The following is a 17,571-nucleotide window of genomic DNA, read 5'->3' as shown; positions in this document are numbered from 1 at the left end:
TCTAATTGATTTTCAGTGGGACTTTGGCTCCTAGTGTCTTTTTTAAAGGGGAGTCTTTGTCAAAATGACCTTGTCAGAAAATCTTGAGTGATCTTTTGAGCCATGTATTTTAAAAAAACCCATTGTTTATAATCCCTACCTATATAACTAGTACACTCCAGAATATGGCTCACTATTTGATTTGCTTCTCCCCATTTATCAGGCATGTTACTTTTTGCAAATCACTCATACAGGATGTGCTTCCCTTTCATTTCTAGCCACTGGCTCTTCCTGGTTCTCATGCATTAGTTAACACAATGATATTGGGTTTTATGTTTCCAACACCACATGCTTGTGTTTGCCCCCAGCTTCCTCTGAGCCCCTATTCCAAGAAAGATTTTGAGATGGAGTGGAGAAATAGTTCCTCATCTGTAAAAGAGTTTAACAGTCTTTTGTTTCTTGCTCCCTGTATTTTTATCTACATAGACCAGAGGTGGGCAAATACTGGCCTCCAGGACAGATTCAGTTTCCCAGGGTTGTCCTCTGTAGGGCTGCTACCACTATATTTATCTGAGCCTCTACCGGTACAAGTGATTGCCACTCCCATTGTTCTGTGGATCGCCTTTCCCAATGGGAGTTGCTGGAAGTTGTGCAGCGTGAGACACCACTTCCTGCAGCTCCAATTGGCTGGGAATAGTGATCCGTGGCCAATGGGATCTGCAGTCGCCTGTACTTGCAGAGGCACAGGTAAATATAGGAGTGGTGGCCTGTTGGGCACAAACACTGGTGGACCACTACCGTTGTATTGCCCACCCTGCTATAGACTGTTAGCTTTTTGTGGCAGGTATGTCCTGTTCTGCCCTGCTAGGAACACAGCAGCAGGCTGCTGCTGCAGGGGGAGGGCTGGAGAGACGGCTGTGCTGCTTTGATATTCCTCAGCTTAAGGTCAGTGCACCATTAAATATCCTCCTGCCCCCGCCAGACGTAGCAGGGGAAGAATGTTCCCACCGGCCTCCTGTCCGAGAAAAACAGAAAATACCGGACTTTACATGTCCAGTATTTCTGGATTTTTTTTACTGGACAGAGGCAGCGAAAACTGGATTGTCTGGGCAAAAATTGGACACCTGGCAACCCTAAGCATGGCAGGATCCAGGTTCTGGTCAAGCAGTCTCAGGGTGTGTCTAGACTACATCCCTCTTTTGACAAAGGGATGTAAATTAGATGCTTCGAAATTGCAAATGAAACCGGGATTTGAATTTCCTGTGCTTCATTTGCATATTTGTGTCATGGCGCTCTTTCGAAAAAGCGCTCTTTTGAAAGTGAAACCTCAGTCTAGATGCAGTTCTTTCGAAAATAGAAGCCTTTTTCAAAAGATCCTGTAAACCTCATTTTTTGAGGAGTAAGGGATCTTTCAAAAAAGGCTTTTCTTTTTTAAAAAACCGTGTCTAGACCGCGGGTTTACTTTTGAAATAGCGTTTTTCAAAAAACCCTGCCATGCGCGAATGTGCAAATGAAGCGTGGGAAATTCAAATCCCGGCTTCATTTGCAATTTCAAAGTGTCTAATTTACATCCCTCTGTCGAAAGAGGTCTAGACGTACCCTCAGTGCTGCTGTAATACAAATAATAACATCTAGGGGGCTGCAATGCAAAATATTGGGGCAGGCTCCATTCTTTTTACTGGCTAGTAACCGAGATTGGAAAATGGAAGAATGCTGTGACCCATGTGTGAATGAAAGTTAGGGATACATGTTGTGAATACAGTGAGAGCCTTAGTGAAACAGGAAGTGTTGTCTGTCCTAGACAAAGAGCCGGACGATGTTCTGAAAGGCCACCACTTAGTTGAGGTTCAGAGTAGTTTCTCTCAATGAAATGACACCATTTTGGGTGAGCATTGTGACAGCAGAGAAAACCTGGCCTGTTTTTGCCCTGTGGTAAATTCTTAGGCTCACCTCCATTTACTCTCAGGAACACGGCCATGGTTTCTCCATAGTGACCCGAATGGCTCACTCCACACCAATACCACCCTTGGTCCGTCTGTGTGACTTGGTTAAAAGTTAAGTAGAGTGTCTTATTCTCCTCGTCACAGTTGACAGCCGGGCTGGTTTGGTTTTGCTCATAGGAGACGAGAGGTTTGCATCCCCTATTATTCCACTTGCACCAATATTTCTGGTAAGAATAATATTTGCACGGGTAAGAGCATGACAAAGTGACCCGTGTACCAATGACAGCATTAACCTCTTTCAGTCCTGTTAAGCCTGGTTGTCCTGTTTAGAAGGGGGGGAAAAATCAATGAGGTGGCTGTTAATGATCTGAACAATTAAAATGCAGAAGTATCCCCAATATGAGCACGGTGTTAGTAATTATAAATTCCTATTATGTAACTACATGGCATAGAATGTATCTATGATGGTAAACTTACCTTATGTTGCTATCATGCACCTATATGGTATATTTAATTTTATGCAAACATATCTCCCTATGTGCCTATGTGACATTTTAAATAAATCATGTGTCAGAAAAGCTTTAAAATGTTTCAGCTCCTTCCTCCCCCAATTTCAAACATAGTCCAAAAACGTTTCTGTGGAATTCGTGTACTTTTGAAAATCTTCCACCAGCTCTAATTTGTGCCTTGCAATATTACATGTTGCCCATTGAGATGATGAAGCTATGAATTAGAAAATAGTTCTCCATAGGAAAACAAGGCTCTGCTCTATGCTGCTGCTTTAGGAGGAACAAAAATAAAGTACACACATCACTTGCGCTGGAAGAGACACTAATCTCTACCCACGTTTTCATACCATCAATAATCTTCAGCTCCTTTGAAGATTTCCTTTCTACATCTCCATCTGTCATACACCAGTAATATCCTGCATCCTCTGCTACTAGCTGGTTCATTATTATAGTGAAGGTTCCATTTTTCGGGTTATCATGCATGACTATCCTTCCTTCGTATGAATCTATCATCATGATAAGGTTGGTTATTAATTGAGTGCACCCATTCTTTCTCCATTTGCACAAGTACTTAAGTGTGTAATTCCGACGTGGATCATAGCGGCATTCGACAGATACTGAACCTCCGATGACTCCATTGATTGTGTGTCGTCCCTGGGGCACAGCTGTCTCTGGAGATACAAAAGGGGACATGTGCTGTTAGGCTCCTCTGGTGCATTGCGTGCTAGGCTCATGTGCACGCAGCATGTGCCTTGTGTAGTTGTGCGGATGGATCTGTTCCTTGTAAAAACATTTTAAAGTAAATTGCAGGGATGCAATGTAACAGACTGCTAGCCTGCTGTAGAATCTTTCCCCTGACTTCTGTGGTCCTATGTCTCAATCCTGAATAGGAGGAACTGCCCCTTCCCCCAGAAGCCAGCAACTTAGCTTTTTTGGGAACAAGAGGAGCATTTCCAGCAGATCTAGGGAAGTGATTATACCCCTTTATTCAGCAGCACTGGTCCAATTCTGGGCCTCCCATCACAGAAAGGATGTGGACACATTGGCGAGAGTCCAGCAGAGGGCAATGAAAATGATTAGTGAGCTGGAGCACATGACCTCTGAGGAGAGGCTGATGAATTTGGGCATATTTAGTCAACAGACGAGAAGAGTGAGGGGGGATTTGATAGCAGCCTTCAACTACCTGAAGGGGGGTTCCAAAGAGGATGGAGAGAGGCTGTTCTTAGTGGTGGCAGATGACAGAACAAGGAGCAAAGGTCTCAAGTTACAGTGGGAGAGGTTAGTTGGGATATTACGAAAACCTATTTCCCTAGGAGGGTGGGGAAGCCCTGGGATGGGTTCCCTAAGGAGGGGATGGAAATCACCATCCATAGAAATGTTTAAGTCTCGGCTTGACACAGCCCTGGCTGGGATGATTTAGTTGGGATTTTCCTGCTGTTAGTAGGGGGTTGGATTCAATGACCTCCTGAGGTCTCTGCCAACCCTGGGTCAGGAGAGCCAGCAAGGACACCAACTATAATGGGTGTTTCCTTGTTTAAGGTTTAACATGATTGGTTCATGCAAAGTTTTGGTGTCCCCTTCATTTGGAATCAGTGGAGAAACCTAGACACAAAGGCATGACATCGCTCCAAACAATGTCTCCGCCAAAGGTCAGAGAATCTACACACAGAGTGGAACAGTAATGGCCACAGGCGCCTCAAAAGGAACAGCAGCCATTAAGGGCAAGTCTACACAACAAGCTTTTACTCCACTTTGGCAAGAGGCATAAGCTGTGTCAGTGGGAGAGCAGCACCTGCAGACATACTGCTGGGGTGTACAGTGAGTGCATCACTTGAGCGGGGGGGAGATTTTCATACCCCTGAGAATTGTAAGTTAGATCACCTTAAGCAGTAGTATACACCTGCCCTAAATCTGTTAGCAAATCCACCTTCGCATAGAAATACCTTTGGCTTATTACTCATAACATCTGCTTTTTGCCCTTTTACTTTGCAAACTAATCCAGAATGAAGCAACAATGTTAATTTGCAGCAGACTGATTATTCTATTTGACTATGCCGTCGTGTCCCTAAGAAAGTGGTGGTAACTCCATCCTGCGAGATGTTTAAAACTAGACTGGAGAATAGATGGTAGGGAGCTATTCTGGGATAGCTGAGGGGGCAAACTGTATGGGCTCCAACAGATCTTTCCCTTTTCTAAAATCTATACAGTTGAACCTCTCTAGTCCAGCATTCTCTGGTCTGGCAAGTTCCGTGGTCCGGCATGATTTGAGTTAGCCAGATGTTCATTTATGGGTGTGGCCAACTTTCTCACGGTACTATAACAGTTGTTTACAGTCATCAATCCTAGCTCTCAGTGTTCTGTGCTGTTATTTAGCTCTAATTTACCCCTTCTCAGAGCCCAGGAAGCAGTGGAAGTGTTGGCAATGCTGCTAGACAATGTTGACCTCCTGTGGTTTGGCAAATTCTCTGGTTCTGCACTAGTCAGGACCCAAGGTTGCTGGACTAGAGAGATTCAACCTGTAGTTATTTCTCTTCCTATTGGAACAAAGTTTGTAAAAAATTACTTAGGCAGGCAGCATGTCTAGTGGTCAGGAAAATGTCTGGGATTTTTTCATCTGTAGTCTGCATTTAAGATACGCTGTTAAGTGGATCAAGCAATAGTTTCCTCATCCCAAGTCTGAAAAGAGAACTGGCCGTTTGCAAGTATCATCATCAGGGCTCGACCATTTAAGTAATCTACTTATCACAGGCAAGTAGATTATAGCCCGGCACGGCGCCACAGCGCAATCAGTGCATGCGCAGTGTGGTCTGTGAATGCGCAGCATGCTGAACCACGTGGATGGTGAGCAGGGCTCGCCGCGGCTTGGCGAGCCCTGAACATCATGAACAAAAGGCTAGTTCTCAGGCAGGATTACAGCGTGTCACTGTGGCCTGCTAATGGAATTACACCTTCAACTCCTAGGATAGCTTCTCTGATGAAAGCTCAAGTTTAAAACCCTGCTGACAACACACAGTGGAGATAGCAACATTGAGTCTTTGGGAAAGGGACTTTGTCTTCTTATGTATATATTGATAAATATATATATTGATAATTTATTTATATATATTCTTATTTATATATTGATATTTAAGAGCAGGCTAGACAGACTTCTATCAGGGATGGTCTGGACCAGTGTTTCTTAAACTGTGTTCTGCGGCACAGTGGTGTGCCGCAAGGCAGTCAGAGGTGTGACGTGGAGAAGAACAGAATTCAAAATGGCCACCCTTAAAGGGGCAGGCAACTTTTTTTTCCCCTCAATAACTTTCCCCCTGACCCTTCCCCTCCCCCCCCCCCTTTTTTTTGGCTCAACAAAAAATCCTTGGTGTTCCTCATAAAAAAAAAATTGTTAGGTGTTCCTCAGTCTTAAAAAGTTTAAGAAACACTGGTCTAGATGGTATTTTGGACTGCTGTAAGGGCAGGGGACTGGATTTGATGACCTCTCAAGGTCCCTTCCAGTTCTAGTATTCTATGATTCTGTGATTTGTCTGTGACAGACATATGACATTATTGGTAAATGAAAAAAACATAAAGGAATAATAAGTACAATGCTTATACTCTTATCTTTAACTAGAGAGAATCAGTAGGGTTCTCAAGGGAAACTCAGACCCACAGGAAATTAAACATTAGACTGTTGGAATGTCTGAAATCCACACACCCTGCCCATTGCTCACCTTGGTAAACATGCATATCCAGTTCCTTGGATTCTCCTGTCTCCCCATATTCTCCAACTCCGCACAAATATAAACCTGAATCTTCCTTCCTCAGCTGGGTCATGTAGATGACGAATGACCCAGGAGTCTCCTGAGGACTTAGCAAAGCTCGCCCTTTGTAGGTTGGGTTAACGTTCCCGTAGGTGTCGATGACCGTAGAGCAGCCGGTTTTCCCCATTTTGCACAGATACTTCCTGACACTAGCATACTGCGTGCCAAATGCGCAATTCATGGTTACAGAACCTCCCAGCTCTTTGTAATAGAGTTCAGCTCCTTCAGGCACTTTTGGACCTGTGTAAATGATAGGCCAAGTCAGTATCCAGAACCCAGACTGTACTGCAGTTTACCACACTCTTCTATACCATGCTCTCTTGCACTGCAGCAATCAGACTTCTCTATACTACTCCAGATTGTACTATAGCCTACTCCAGTTTAGTATATCCTGCTCAACCATAGCTCTAGACACCTTTACCATACTCTTCAACCCTGCGTCATTGTGTACTAAGCCACCCCACATGCACTGCACTGTAGGATGTCTTTGATGCAACACATTACTGCACATAGCATCATATTCTTCTGCCTTATGTCACATGGCACTGTTTGCTGTACTGTTCGGTACTGTGTTAGGCTGCCATGCATGACTGCATATGGTGGTATAAATTACACACCACTTTTATTTTGACTGAGTAAACACCTTCCATTTAGGAGAGTAGATACATCAAGGACTGGTGGAGACTTTTGGCTGCCTTGAATCTGTGTACATCTCCTTTTTTTTTTATGGTACCTTTATACAACCATGATAGGAGCACTAGAAATGCAGAAAGCTCTTTGGGTATGTCTACACAGCAAAGTAATTTCAAAATAACTTTCCTAGCATCTACACAAGCCAACTGCTATTTCAAAACTAATTCGAAATAGTGGAAGGCTTATTTCAAAATTGGTAAACCTCATTCCACGAGGAATAGCGCCAGTTTTGAAATTGCTATTTCAAAATAAGCGCTGTGTAGACGCTTGTTTCGAAATAGGGGGCCTCCTGCTTGCCGCCCTGGCCACAAGATAACTTCTGACCTGATGCCTTGCCAGAACCAGTTTCAGCTGGCCTTAAATGCGATTCAGCATCCAATCAGTGTGGATGTGCTATTTTGAAATAGCAAAAAGCTATTTCGAAATGCATTTTGTGTGTGGACATGTTATTTCAAAATAAGATATTTAGATATTTCAAAATAACGCTGTAGTGTAGACATACCCTTGGTTATTACTAAAGGCACCAATCCCCTTGCTCTCTTGGATGTTGTCATTTGGGTAGATTTCCCAATCTCAAATACACTTATTACAAAAGACAATAAGATAGGAAGCCCCCAGGTGGTAACTACCCTGGGAAACATCCAGCTTGACTTCGAAGGAGAGTCCTCTATCATTGAGACCAATGCCACATTTATAAAAGCCGATGTCCTTTAGCCCTAGCTTCGAGAGCTCCATGATGAAGATGCCTTGCTCTGGGAAGTCGGTGATGGTCGCTCTGCCAGCGAAATCTTGAGCGATGTAGCCATTGGACGAAATTACGGTTGCACACTGCCGTGTTGATTCCTTGCACCAATATTTTCTGTCATGTCGGTTCACGTTGGTGCGAGGGTAGAAGCATTTCACAGTAACTGATCCTCCCAGCAAACCGGTCACCTGTCTGGGTCCGAATATGGAACTTGAACTTGAAACTGGCAAGGGGAAACATATTTCATGTTATTCACCACAATTCAAGTGATTACCACATGAGCATCCTCAGGCCCCAATTGAAATCAGGACTTCAGTGAGCCAGGCGTAGCTACAAACAAATAGTGTGAGACAGTCCCTGTCCCCAAAGAGTTTTCAGTCAAAGTAGCCAGGACAAACAAAATAAAAATCAAATGACTTGCCACAGGTCACACGAGAACTCTAAAAGAGAGCCAAAAATTAATCTCTTGTGTCACAGTCTAGTGCCTTAACCCCCAGGCTCACTTTGTTTCAGAAAGTGCTCTGAAATGTCTGTGGTAATGTAGAGTGGTTGTTATTTGTGATACTTAAGCTGGCATGGATGAAGTAAGAACCAATTCAAACTTTCGTGCCCATTTGAAGTGAAACCCCATGGTTTTCGCTGACTTGGCTTTTTAAACTTATTTTAATTTTCTTGCAATCTTGGTTTCAATTATAGGCAGATATCTACTCTATATTTGAAAGAGTTTGTCTGTGAGTGTCTGTCTATCCCGTTTATCTGTCTGTCTGTTCGAGAGCTCCTCCTAAACAGTTAAGAGCTAGGACCGCCAAATTTGGTAGGCTGCTTCCTCTTATCAGAACTTAAAGCGAGGTCAGGGTTTGGTTGTCCCCGGACAATGGGATGTGCCTGAAATGTGATTGTTTCTCGTTAAACAGAAAGTGAAGGCTTTGCAAACAGGGATAGTTATATTGTATAATGACCACAGGGGGGCAGCAAGGGTACAGAGATGGGAATTGGGACAGCTTTAACCCCACTGGGACAGCAGGGGCAGTGGTGGAGAAGGGACAGCTATCTACTATATATTTAAGAGAGTTTGTCTCTTTGGCTACATCTAGACTACAAGCCTCTTTCGAAAGAAAATGTCTAGACTACAAGTAGATTTTTCAAAAAAGCGAGCCGCTTTTTCAAAAGACAGTCTAGACACTCTTTCGAAAAAGCACAGTTTGCATTCAATAGTGCCTTTTTTCGAAAGAGTTCTTTCAAAAAAAGGTGTTATTCCTCATAAAATGAAGTTTACCGTGATCAAAAAAACTGCCGCGTTCTTTCGATTTACTTTTGAAAGAACATGGCTTCAGTCTAGACGCAGGTGAAGTTTTTTCGAAAAAGGCTACTTTTGTTGAAAAAGGCTACTTTTTTCGAAAAAAAACCAAAACAACCCTGTAGTCTAGACACACCCTTTGTGTGTCTGTCTGTCTCTCTCTGTGCCTGGAATGGGATTGCTTCTCATAAAACCATATCGAAGAGACACAGAATCACCAGGCAGGGGAAGGAGGCTGGCTAGGGCATATCGCCCCCCTCCTGGACTGCCCTAGCCCCGTGTGTTCCGCCCCCCATTTGCCCTTTAGGGAGGGAAGAAGGAGCTGAATCTCCCTCCCATTCATATGGGGATGCATAAAACCATACAGAAGAGAGACAGAATCACCAGGCAGGTGAAAGGGGGTCGCTGGTGTGGCCCCCCTCCCAACATCCTGGACTGCCCCAGTTATGAGCCTCCCACCCCACAGGCATTTTTTAGGGTGTGGTGGAAGGCTGCAGCTCCACCTCCCCCCCCCCTCCCACCTCCACAATTCATACCGGAACATTGTTGGCTGTTCCCCTTTGTCAGGGAGTGAGGGGAAAGTGCACAGTTGGCTGCATTCCTCACTCTGCCTGGGGGAGGCAGGGGCAAATAGGGGGCTGTAGTGGCCATGGAGAGATGCCTCTTACCTGGCCCCAAGCTACTGTGGTGAGGGAGGGCTGGGGTATTCCTCTCTCCCTGGGGGCAACCTGCATCCTATGCCCCTCCTCCCCTGCCCCACCCAGAGCAAAGATTTAAATGAAGCCTGGACATTTTCATTTTCTTTTCCAAAAAATAATAATAATTGAGTTAAGGACCCGAGCAATGCCCGTTAAATCTTCTAGTTCTAAATAGTTGTGGAAACAGTCACTGCACTGGCTATTCTATCCTGGCTCAAACCAGCAGAGATCTGAAATGTTGCAAAGCAATGGGTCCCAGTCAGACCTACGGAACCTTTCCTTAATGATGGTTTCATCTGCTGGGTTGGTTGCAAACTCAAAAACTCAGCTTTTTTTCCATAGTTTCATTGAGGTTCAGGAACCTTGAAAGGGGGAGGCTGAATGTCGAGAGAGCCCTGAGCCTGATTTTATCTTTTGAAAGACACAATGCTAAGCGGGAGGGATAGCCTATTATTTCGGGCCACACCCTGTCACATTGATTGAGAGAAGCTTAGCACTTACATTTTCCGTCCAATCGAACCCCAAACTCAAAATGGAGCTTGGGGTTTGGAACCCAAACTACAAAATTGCAGAAAGGTTTCTGGGAGCTGCCCCCCCTGGACAAAAAAACGCAAGGCCTCACACAGCTCTAGTGCCCAGGAGATTTCAGACCAAATACCACAACAGAGAGAAAAAGATGAGGAAATGAGAAAGCCCAGAAATCTGAGATATCAGCAGAATTGCCTCTAATCTGAATGGTCTCAAGAGATCAGCATGAGTGTAAAGAACATTCATCTATTTGGTCATAACTATGCCTTCAATGTGCTGCGTAAGATCAGCCTTACAGGTACTGTTGATACCAAACATCAACATGCTTCTCACACTCATCACTCAGGCACTGGTTAAATACTTACTTTTTGCAGACTCCACTTGGAGGAAGGACAGCAGGAAGATGAACACCAAGAAAGTCATTTTCCTTTCAAACGCCTGGTTCCCCAACCTCTCCTGAAATCTGTAAATAACTGCATTCAGAAGGTCAGGTTATTTATTTAGTAGGAGATTTAAAAAATTTTAAAGCCACCTGTTGAACAGGGTCTATGAGACCAACACCTTGAGTCACAAGTGAAGCCACACGCATGGAGTGTTACCAGAAACGTAGGAATGCAACAGTTTGTACTACAGGAAAAACAGTGCTCTAACATTCACAGCAGGCAACGGAACTTCTGTTCGGGGTACTTCTGTTCTTGGCTTTATCATTGACTCATTAAGTGACTACAAATAAGTTACCTAATATCCCTAGACCATAGTTTCCTTCTTAGTAAAATGTGGCATCAGGTTGCCTGGGATGCAGTCCAGATCAGTGAGACATTGAGTCATTATCTGTCCTGTAACTGTGGATGCCTCAAAAGCCAGGCTCTGGTAACGCCCTGCTTGGGATGTTTAGCAGCAAACATGCAGCTCACACTGGATGGTGTTTGCATAATATCACCCCTCTTCCAGCAACTCTGAACCCAGCAGCCTGCTGGTAAGACACCAGTCACGCTCCTGACCTTTATCAATCTTGGTTATTACTTGCGAAGTGACCCCCACATACTCCCAATCCCGAATTTTCCAAAATCATGTGCTCTGTAATGTCTAGTCCTCTCTTGGGCAGTTCAGAAGAAAATAACGTTTATTTTTTCCGTCTAACATCTCAAAAGACCATCCTAGCTAATTTACTTTACTGGGGCAAATACCCCCTTCCATTTAAACACAGCACTGAGTTGATTTATAGTAAAAAAAAAAACAACCAAATGTATTAACAATAAGACATACGTTAAGTAGCTACCCAGTAAGAGAAATAAAGTTAGATAGAGTTACCAACAAGCACAATTGACAACACATGTCTAAACATCTAAAACTTAATCTAGCAAGATACAGGTTTTGTTTGTTTAAAATGTTTTTCTCACCAATCATTCTCCTTCCCAGCCATCATTGACTTTTTCCTCTGTCAGGACCTTCACAGAAGTACACGAGGATGCCTTCCCTTGTCTGCCTTGGTGAAAGATCTTTGCCTGAGTGATATTCAGTTTCTAGAGACATCAACCTCCCTGGTTGAAGAACCCATCTTCCTCAGCTCCCAAAAGCTCTGTTGCCATGTGTCGGTATACTCCTATCTCTGCTTATATCTCCCCAAATGTAATGGCTTTGCTTCAAGAGACAGGATGACTTCATTCTTCCCTCCCCATGGGTTTTCCATCCCATGGTGTGTAGATAGGGCTTCCATTGTCTTGAATCCATCATGCTTAATTAACTCAGGGGACTGCTGGGACATTCTCTCCTGTCTGGGAGAGACCTGTTCCTCTTTTTGTTTGGACACAGACCGTAAAGCCATACATGAATCAGTGTCCATAATTCCTTGTATCGTGCCAACACATACACTTTGCGATAATATTAAACACCAATGTGTCATTTCATAAATACCTACTTGATACACTTGAATACAATCAGTTGAGTCAGTTGGTTATCACTTGGGGTTCGGTACCCCTGTCTTTATAGACCAATGAACCTTCGCAGAGGAGTCTCTGGAATAAAATCCTGGACCAAGTTTCTCTCTCCTGCTGGGTGTGAGCACAGACATTCTGCTGTCTCCAGGCCAGCTCGATAGCTTTGTTTACTTGTGTGATGGGGGTGTCCCTCCCAGCACATGTCCTGAGGGGGGTAATAGAGGTCTGATGGACAAATTAACCTGTTCCTCTGAAGTCTGAGAGGAAAGCTCTGATTAGGGGAAGTTCACCTGTGTGGGAACACAAGGGCCTTCTATAAAGGTATGGAGCTAAGAGCAGGCCAGGGGCTGCAAGGAGGTGTCTGCAGTCACTTCATTGGCGAAGGGAGGTGTGTCAGGGGCCTACAGAGCTAAGTGAATCATGGTACCCCCCGGGAAGAGGCAATAGAGAGGCCCTCGAACATGTAATGGGGAATGCCAGGGCATGAAGCAGCCTAGCAAGTAAGCAGCAAAGATGAGGACTGAACTGCCCTTAGCTGTGTGTGGTAGGGTCCCCGGGCTGGAACCTGGAGGAGAGGGGGGCTTGGATTCCCTTAAGCTGTACTGGGGAAATGACACTGGTGGGGCAGTGAATGGAAGACTGCCTGGGGCTCTGTGCGAGTGACGGAAACTTTGAAAAACTATATCCTGGAAGGGAAGAACGCTGAGTGAACTGGGCGAAGGGCTGAGGCACAGAGAGGACCCAGCAACTCCTGGAGTGACAAAGAAGCGGCAGGCCAAAGAGAGAGATGGAGAGACAGCAGGCAACCACAGGCAGGGGAGTTGGCCAGGGGAGAGATTCCCCAGGAGTAGGTGCCATGCCTGTGTGAGTGAAGGGCCCCTTTTGGAAACCAGTGTGTAAAAAGGAGCCTTCGTTGTCTGCCCAAAGACTGGGCTGGTCAGGGACTCCAATGACCATTCCTTTGTCCAAGGTGCACTGTGTGTGATTTACCAAACACATTTTAAGAACATAATTTTAGCAAGTATTGATAACTTTCTGCATGCACCCTGTGCATACGTCATGCATGAATATTAGTGCTCAGTGACTTGTTGGTTTTCCAAGGGTACCTTGATTTCCTGACACCTTTTTAGATACACATTGTAACCACAGTTGAGTTGGGGTTCACTGAATTGGCCAGGCCAGAGGAAGCTCCTAACTTGGTACCAATAGGCCTCTAGCCCTCCTGGCATCAGGATGTTCTCGGAGTCATACTTACCTGCCTCCCATGGGGCATTGCTATGTTAAATTAATGTCTGTGAAATTCTTTATTATCTTAAGAGCCCTGCAAATCTGCAGATACCTAGTTTATGTCTGTGAATATCCGCATCCATGGCTCATTTTTGTGGCTATGGATATAGATTTTGTAAGTACAATCCTGCAAATCTGCAGATATCTGCTTTATATCTGTGGGTATCTGTCTCTGTGGAGGTGGATGCAGAAATCTGCGGATCGTTTTTGTAGATTTAGATGCAGATACCAATTTTTTGTCTGCGCAGGGCTCTAATTAACTTTGCATAAAAGTCACTATAGTTTGTGGACCTTCAACAAGAAAGGTTGCTTGCAAATGTCTAATTTCTAGCCATTAGAGGGCAGTGGTATCACAAAAAGTACCATCTAGTGCCTGTCCCGATTTATGGTACAATGGTGTTCTAAACTAATCCCGTTTGGGCAGGGTTAGCCTATGCTCTGCAGTAAGAATGAAATGAATTCTATGAGAAAAAACATACTGTAGATCTCTGCTCACCTGAAGGTTTTCATTGGATACTTCATTCTGGAGGAAATCATTCCACATTTTGATGTGAATTATTTTTGACTTTCAGTACCATCTTTGTCTGGAGAATGGATTCCTCTGGTGGCCTTTGCCATCCTCTGTACCGTCCATGTCCCCGGAATGAGTGAGATGCCTGGATTTTGTAACCTCCAACAGGCTGTAAAAGCCAACACTTTCCTACAAGAGTTCCATATTTGTAAGGAGCAAAATGCAGGACAATGTAGCACTTTAAAGACTAACAAGATGGTTTATTAGATGATGAGCTTTCGTGGGCCAGACCCACTTCCTCAGATCAAAAAAGTGGGTCTGGCCCACGAAAGCTCATCATCTAATAAACCATCTTGTTAGTCTTTAAAGTGCTACATTGTCCTGCATTTTGCTTCAACTACCCCAGACTAACACGGCTACATTTCTATCATATTTGTAAGGCATAGTCTTACATTCAGGATGGTAGCCTGCACTGCGGAATTACCTTCCTCGTCCTTTCAGCCCCTCTTAGTTCTTTTCTTAGGAAGATCACCTCAAATCTATTATACGTGTAGCTATTGTTATGCTAAACAGCTGCTCAGGCCAAAGAATTGAGGTCCAGTCCCTGCTCCCCCCCCCCCCCCCCCCCACCGTCTTTATAGACCAATGAACCTTGGCAGTGGAGTCTCTGGAAAATAAAATCCCAGACCAAACTTCTCTCTCCTGCTGGGTGTGAGCTCAGATATGCTGCTATGTCCAGGCCTGCTTGATAGCTTTGTTTACCTGTGTTATAGGGTGTCCCCCATGGCACAAGCCCAGAAGAGGTTAACAGTGGCCAGATGGACCAATGAACCTATTCCTTAGAAAGCTGATGGGAAAGCTCTGATTAGAGGAAGTTTACCAGGCAAAGACCATAGTGTTCCACAATTTGATAAGAGTCAAAAATAATTGATGGTACAATCTTTGCTGGAGAGTGGAACAGAAGGGGCTTCTATAAAGGCAGGAAGCTAAGAGCAGACCAGATGCTGCAAGGATGTGTCTGCAGTCCCTGCGAGAGAGCAGGGAGGTGTGTCTGGGGGCGTAGTGGCAAGTAGCCCATGGTGACTCCTTGGGAGGAAGCAATAGAGAGGCCAGCGAACCAGTAATGGTGGATACTGGGGTAGGAAGCAGCCTAACAAGTATCTTTCTCGCTCAAGGCTGTGACCCGCCTCTCCCCGAGTGCAGCAAGTTACAGTGCTGTGAAGTGCCAGTGTAAACAGGCTCCCAGTGCTGGGCCCTGTACTTTTTGTGGAGGTGCTTTACCTAGAGTGCTGGGAAAGCCTCTCCCCCAGCACTGGTGCCCTGACCACATTGCCACGTAAAAGCACATGGCAATGTTTTTCAGCCTGGAAATGAAGACAAAGCCTTAGGGCTTGTCTATGTATACAGCGCTGCACCTGCGCTGCTGTAGCACTTAGTGAAGGTGCCACCTAACCTAAAGGGAGAGCTTCTCCTTTCCGGACAAATATTCCACCTCCCTGAGAGGCAGTATCTACTCGGGTGGAGAACCTAAGGCCTGGGGGCCAGGTGCAGCCCCCGGCTTGTCTGGAGCTGAGCCCTACAGCTTTGGTTCAAGGTTCCCCCACAGCTTTGGGGAGCCCGCACTGGCTCGCCAGGCCTCCTCCACGTCACCACAGGGCTGGAGCATACAAAACTCTACTAGCCCAGGCCCCAGTAGGCTGTGGTGTGCAAGGGAAACGTGGGGAGTGTCCTTCTTCTCAGTCAGGGGCCAAGTCAGTGAGGTGTGTTTTTTTTTTTCCTTTTTTCTTTTGCTTCTTGTTTGTGTGCAGCCCCTGGCTGGTTCTTCTGTGGGTCAGTGGCCTCCGACCCAAAAAAGGTTCCCCACCCCTGATCTAGATCAACCGGAGGAAGCCATTTTGTGCACACCAGTGTCCACACCAGCAGTTCAGTCAGAACAACTGCATCGCTCTGTTGTCCATAATCCTGACCAACATGGCTACCCTGAAATACATTTGTAGTATATGCCAGGGCTGAGTCTTGTCCACATTACAAATGGGCCTAACCTAACCCTCTCCCTCAAGATTTTACGTTTTGAAGATCCAAAGCAAAAACTTTTTCTGATGGCTCCTCGCCTTATTCTGAGCTGAAACCAAACCTAGACCCAAGCATCTTTAAACTGAGGGGAAGAAGAAAGTCTGAAAACCAGACAGTTTGGATCCAGACTCTTCAATGTGGGTCCATTTCAGAACAAAGCCCATTTTACAGAGTTTGACACCTCACTTTCTCCCTTCTGCATTTTAACATTATTCACACAGCTGGAAGAGATTGTTCACTTGGCATCCCATTGGGTGCCAGAACCAGGCCTTTAAAACCGTCTTCCATTGTTCCTGCAAAACTATACTTGTCTTCTGATAACTGTTCTTCTGCCATTTTCAATCACAGATGCAGGTCTAAAAAATGAAAGGTTTTTCCTCTCCTCCTGACCCCCCTCAGCTTGTGGTAAGTCAATGGGAGATGCAGGTACTCAATGTGGCTTAAACTGGGTAGAGAACTTGTCACACCCCATCTGTCATACTGTGTCCAATGCAGCACTGCATCTAATGGAGGGGAAAGCAGACCAGCGCCCCCAAAATAAAACCAAGTGTCAAGTAGGGCTGGCCCTACCATGATGCGAACTGAGGCGGCCACCTTAGGTGCCAAACTCGGGGGGGGCCACTAGGACCCAGAGCGTAGAAAACTGTGTTTGCTGCTGGTACAGATGTAGGTAGCAGAGCAGTCCCATGAGAGGAGTAGAACAGGAAGAAGGCAGACTCGAGACCTTTCAAAGTTTTGGCCCAAGCGAGGAGGCAAGGGGGCATCGTTTGAGTTCCCCGCCTCAGGGGCCAAAATATTGTGGGCTGGTCCTGATGTCAAAGATCAAAATTCCAAACATTGGAGCATTAGGATTCTCCTAATCAAACTGTGCTCATCTTAATCAGAGTCTGTCTATAATTCCTATGTTCCTAAAACCTTCATATGTCCCAAAACTTTGATGGTTTGGATGGACTTTTGTGCAACAAGCTGGGGGGATCTGGGATTGTTCCTGTTTTAAACATGCTTGCCTATTACTGAAGGATAGTGGGGAAGTGTGTGTGTGTGTGTGTGTGTGTGTGTGTGTGTGTGTGTGTGTGTGTGTGTGTGCAATGCATGATCAATGACGCATAGACTACTGCAGGGAGCAATGTTTGATTGTTCAGTTACTGAGAATATGATGGCTGCCAAGAAAAGTTTGTACAAATAGCCAGACTAGTTTATTTTCTGGGTATCAGGTGACAAGTTTTATTTTATAAGGGGTATTTCCCAGCAAAGAGAGGGTTTTATTTCCTCCTTTAGATGAAAGGTGTTCTGTTGTGCTTTCTTCCTCTTGCTGTGAGACCAAGTTGCTCAATGGCTACTTGTCTGTGGCTAATAATTAACTCCTGGAGCATGAAAAAATGCCCTTAATTATCCACCCCCAGAAGATGCTGGTAAGATAAACATGACCCACTCAGCTACAGAATACCAAATCAACAGAATAATGGCCCTGCTTTTTATAACAGTTACTGTGTTTTATTAGAAGTGGCCTAAGCAGTCTTGTTGTGGAAGGACCAGCTCAGTCTCTACTTTGCCAGCCTAGGAAAAGTTGG

The 17,571-nt window shown here is 45.0% G+C and overlaps 1 protein-coding gene across 2 annotated transcripts in view; it reads right to left on the bottom strand.

Moving 5' to 3' along the window:
* Positions 1-17,571, bottom strand: part of PIGR (polymeric immunoglobulin receptor) — a 39,122-nt gene that overhangs the window by 9,926 nt on the left and 11,625 nt on the right. Inside the window, exons 2-6 of one of the 2 annotated variants that reach the window (XM_075909935.1) lie at positions 10,558-10,665; positions 7,554-7,892; positions 6,142-6,471; positions 2,779-3,102; positions 1,930-2,244 (exon numbers count right to left, since the gene is read on the bottom strand). In XM_075909935.1, the coding sequence (XP_075766050.1) occupies positions 1,930-2,244; positions 2,779-3,102; positions 6,142-6,471; positions 7,554-7,892; positions 10,558-10,615 (1,366 nt within the window). In that variant the 5' untranslated portion in view covers positions 10,616-10,665. The remainder of the gene's footprint in view (positions 1-1,929; positions 2,245-2,778; positions 3,103-6,141; positions 6,472-7,553; positions 7,893-10,557; positions 10,666-17,571) is intronic. The other variant, XM_075909936.1, reaches the window with a different exon arrangement.

Source organism: Pelodiscus sinensis, chromosome 27 (assembly GCF_049634645.1).
Source record: "Pelodiscus sinensis isolate JC-2024 chromosome 27, ASM4963464v1, whole genome shotgun sequence".
In the NCBI taxonomy this organism is placed as follows: Eukaryota; Metazoa; Chordata; order Testudines; family Trionychidae; genus Pelodiscus; species Pelodiscus sinensis.
The sequence above is the reverse complement of the archived record's forward strand: the minus strand, read 5'-3'. Positions and strand labels throughout refer to the sequence as shown.